This window comes from Arachis stenosperma, chromosome 2 (assembly GCF_014773155.1).
Source record: "Arachis stenosperma cultivar V10309 chromosome 2, arast.V10309.gnm1.PFL2, whole genome shotgun sequence".
Taxonomy (NCBI): Eukaryota; Viridiplantae; Streptophyta; class Magnoliopsida; order Fabales; family Fabaceae; genus Arachis; species Arachis stenosperma.
In genome coordinates, this window is record NC_080378.1 from 91,524,010 (window position 1) to 91,527,739 (window position 3,730).

Below are 3,730 nucleotides of genomic sequence, written 5' to 3' on the forward strand. Positions count from 1 at the left end.
CTTTGATTTAGCTTGTTTCTGGTATGGATTTTGAAATTTTTTAGCATGAAATATTATTAAAAAGCTTTTTGAAAAAATTATTTACATGGCACCATATGAAAATAAGTTTTATATATATTTTTTAATTCTTTTAATATTTTTCTTCAGATTTAATTAATTTTTGCTTATTAAGATAATTTACACCGTGTAAAAGACTAGTTAATAGTTATGCACTAGTATATTAATCATGTATTGCTTTTTTTTTCTTGAGTCAAATGTATAGACCTAGATTTCTTTTTTGTGATATGATGGAGGGCCAGAGGCCCAGAGGAAAAGACAACAAATCAAAAATAAAAAATGAAAATTAACACCTAACCATACGGGCCATGACTAATCCCCTCTTTTCTTGGAGGAACATCCCAGAGACGGAGACAGGTTCAGTAAGCCAACTTGAGCCCAAGCCTTAAAAAAAGTATTAAACTAACACAGTAGAAGAATGCACCATATTGAGGAGTAATGCAAGAAACTCGTTGGAGATCTTATTCAACCTATGTCAACCCAACCCAATTATATAACCGTAGAAGTTCACAGAAAAAAAAAAAGTTATATAACTGTAGACAATTCAGTAGCACATCTGGTTGTGGCTGATTAATTTGGTTATGGAATCCTTAAGTGTGTTATGCTACGTTATGGAAAAGGATGGAGCTACACAACAATGTGGGACAATTTTTGCTGATCTTGTAAGGTATAATTTGGATGGTCTGAATTGTTTGTGAACAGGGGCAGATTTACATTCAATTATGTGGGAGTAAGTGCCCCCATTAAATTTTGATAAAATTTCATATAGAATACATAAAAGAAAATTTTTGTCCCCACTTAAAAAATAATTTTGACCCCACTAATTTTTTTTATTCACACACTTCTCAATGTATAAGAATTAAAAAAAACTCAAAACATAAATATTAATCAATAATAAATATATAAAAATACTAATATAAAACACATTAATTCAATTTCAATAGATAAATTTATTATCATTAAAACTGATGCACTACAGATGTTAAAATAAAATTATTTTTTATTTATTAATTCGGTGCTTAACAAATTAAAAAATTAAATAAATATAATAAAGAACCAAAATTTAACTCCTCTAAATATTTTTTATTATAAAAGATTAAAAATATATCCATAAAAAATATATTTAGTTTATTTAATATTATAAAAATAATTTTAGATTTTTGGTATGTTTATGTAAATAAATGTTACCAAAGATGAATTTTTAAATAATTATTCAATAACATACATAGAAAAAAAGATATTTGATTTTATTGACAATTGAAAAAAATATAAAACATATTTAACTTACTATTTTAGTGTTTAAATTTATTCGTTAGACAGTTTGAAAACTAATTATATTTTACAATAACAAAATATAAGTATAAAAATTATTGTCATATTATATATGTATTGTTCCTACTAACAAAATTTTCTGGATCCGTCACTGTTTGTGAGGTATAGTGTTTGTTGCAAATCGGATGGTCCGATTTGCAAGGAGGAAAATTTTAAATTTTGGAAGCAGCAAATCGGACCTTCTGTCTTCTATTTTTTTTAAATTATGCGAAAATTAATTCGGATGGTCCGATTTGATTATTATAAAAAATTTTTGAACTGAAATGGAACATTTCGTAGGGTCCGATTTGCTGAGATATATGTATATAAAAATCTGTAATTCATAAATAAGGCAGATAGTGTCTTCTTCCTCGTTGTGTTCATCTTCTGAGTCCTCCATCTTCTCCTGGTTCTATTTTCTTTCTTATAAGGGTAAAAAAAAGTTGATAGTGGAGTTTTGTTTCTGTTCAGGTTGTTGAGGGAAATGGATGATAGAGTTCTTTTAAAAGTGTATTATTTTGGTCAGATTTTGTTACAAACATGTGAAGGAGTAAAATTTATTTGTGACAATCCATTGGATATTGTTATTCCCTTCACAATCTCATTTGAGGAGCTCAAAGGTGTGATATATGAGAAGATTGATTCTGCGATGTCAAGGAAGATATCATGTATTTTATACAGATATCCCATCCCAGTATTTGGTGGATTCGTTCAATTTCAAAGCAGATATATAACCGACGAAGCGAGCATGCAAGAGATGTTTTCAATGTATATTGAAAGTCGTGCCCACATGTCGTTCATCGAGCTGTACGTTGAATTCGAACAATCTGAGGCCGACCGAAATATTGTATGGGAAGATTACAATAGTGACAGTAAGGAAGAGTTCGAAAGCAATTACGAAGTTGTGGATCCAGATGGAGATGAAGATCAAGGTGACCGCACTATGGCTCCAAATATGACAGACGTGGCAAATGCACTGGCAAATGAAGTGCCGTTCGAGGAGCCATCTTTCATGCGAGTGTTGGATTTGGAAGCCATGCATGCTCCGGAGTTTCCCGATTACATGAGCACCGGTATGTAGTTGCCTATTTTTATGAGACGGATTAGGACTCTGTAATAATTTATATTGATTGATGGAGCAAATAGTTAAGTGACATGTGAAAGTATATTTAATTAGCATTTGTTTATGTGATATAGTTAAGTATAGGAAAATAATATTTTTTGTTAGTTATTGATGGAGCAGATAGTTATGTGACATGTAAAAAGATATTCAATTACCATATGTTTATGTGGTTATGTAGTTAAGTGTAGGATAATACTTATTTATGGTCAGTTATTGAGGTAGTTAATTATTAATTATTGTTTCTTAAGCAATATTTATTTATGTATTTATGTTTTCCTTTTTTTATTATGATTGAGATAATAACCTGTTCTAGAGTTTAATAATATCATCATAGATGTATTGAGTGATGATTTGCCTTTAATAACGGTTATTAAATTTTCGTTTGGCTGCCGTCGTGGCAGAAGTCCCTCTTGTTGCAGATGGTGAATTTGCTGTGGGGATGGAATTCATTTCCAGGGAAGCTGTTATTAGGGCGATGAAAGAGTATGCCATCCGAAGAAGTGTAGACTATCGGGTGTATGAGTCGGAGTCCTTGACATTTTATGCCAAGTGTACACAGTATGGGGAGGGGTGTGATTGGCTTATCAGGGTTAGCATGATCAGCAGAAAGTACTGTTGGGTTATCAGGAGGTATAATGGTAGTCACACCTGTACCAGAGCTACCATTTCTCAGGATCATTCGAAGCTGGATTCTAACACAATTGCAGAAGCAATAAAGCCGTTAGTTGAGGCTAACCCCTCGTTGAAGGTAAAATCAGTTATTGCAGAAGTGCAATCGAAATTCAATTACACTGTCAGTTATCGAAAAGCATGGTTGGCTAAGCAAAAGACAGTGAAAAAAATATTTGGAGGTTGGGAAGCATCGTACGAAGCCTTGCCGATATGGTTTGAGGCCATGTGTCATAAGGAGCCATCAGCTATCATCCATTTTGAGACTATGCCTGCCTGCATATCAAGGCGATGAGTTGGTAAATGATATCCGGGTATTGCATCCGGGTATTACACAGTTGGCGGCCTTTTTGAACACGGATGGAGTGAATCGATTAGCACTACGCCGAGGTGGATCAACCCTAAGATTGTACCCTTTTCCTGTTTCATTTGGAGTGCATGCCTCACCTGCATAGAACTTAATTAGACAGTCCATCTTAACATGATTATATTTACATCAACTGAGGAAACATGTATATAATATAAGCAACACAATAGAGATACCACACATGAACACAGTATAATCAAGTG

General features: G+C 32.5%; 1 protein-coding gene across 1 annotated transcript; it reads left to right on the forward strand.

The window, feature by feature from the left end:
- The first annotated feature begins 1,852 nt into the window (after window positions 1–1,852).
- LOC130963155 (uncharacterized) lies at window positions 1,853–3,455 on the forward strand. The gene is made up of 2 exons (XM_057889305.1): window positions 1,853–2,441; window positions 2,893–3,455. Exons 1-2 carry the CDS (start codon window positions 1,853–1,855, stop codon window positions 3,453–3,455), a joined length of 1,152 nt encoding a protein of 383 aa, XP_057745288.1.
- The last annotated feature ends 275 nt before the right edge of the window (window positions 3,456–3,730 follow it).

Bases quoted from the DNA above. Each gene is read 5' to 3' on its own strand.
- LOC130963155 (XM_057889305.1), top strand. From the start codon at position 1,853: ATGGATGATAGAGTTCTTTTAAAAGTGTATTATTTTGGTCAGATTTTG. The intron at 2,442-2,892 runs GTATGTAGTTGC...CCGTCGTGGCAG, and splicing joins TCCCGATTACATGAGCACCG to AAGTCCCTCTTGTTGCAGAT.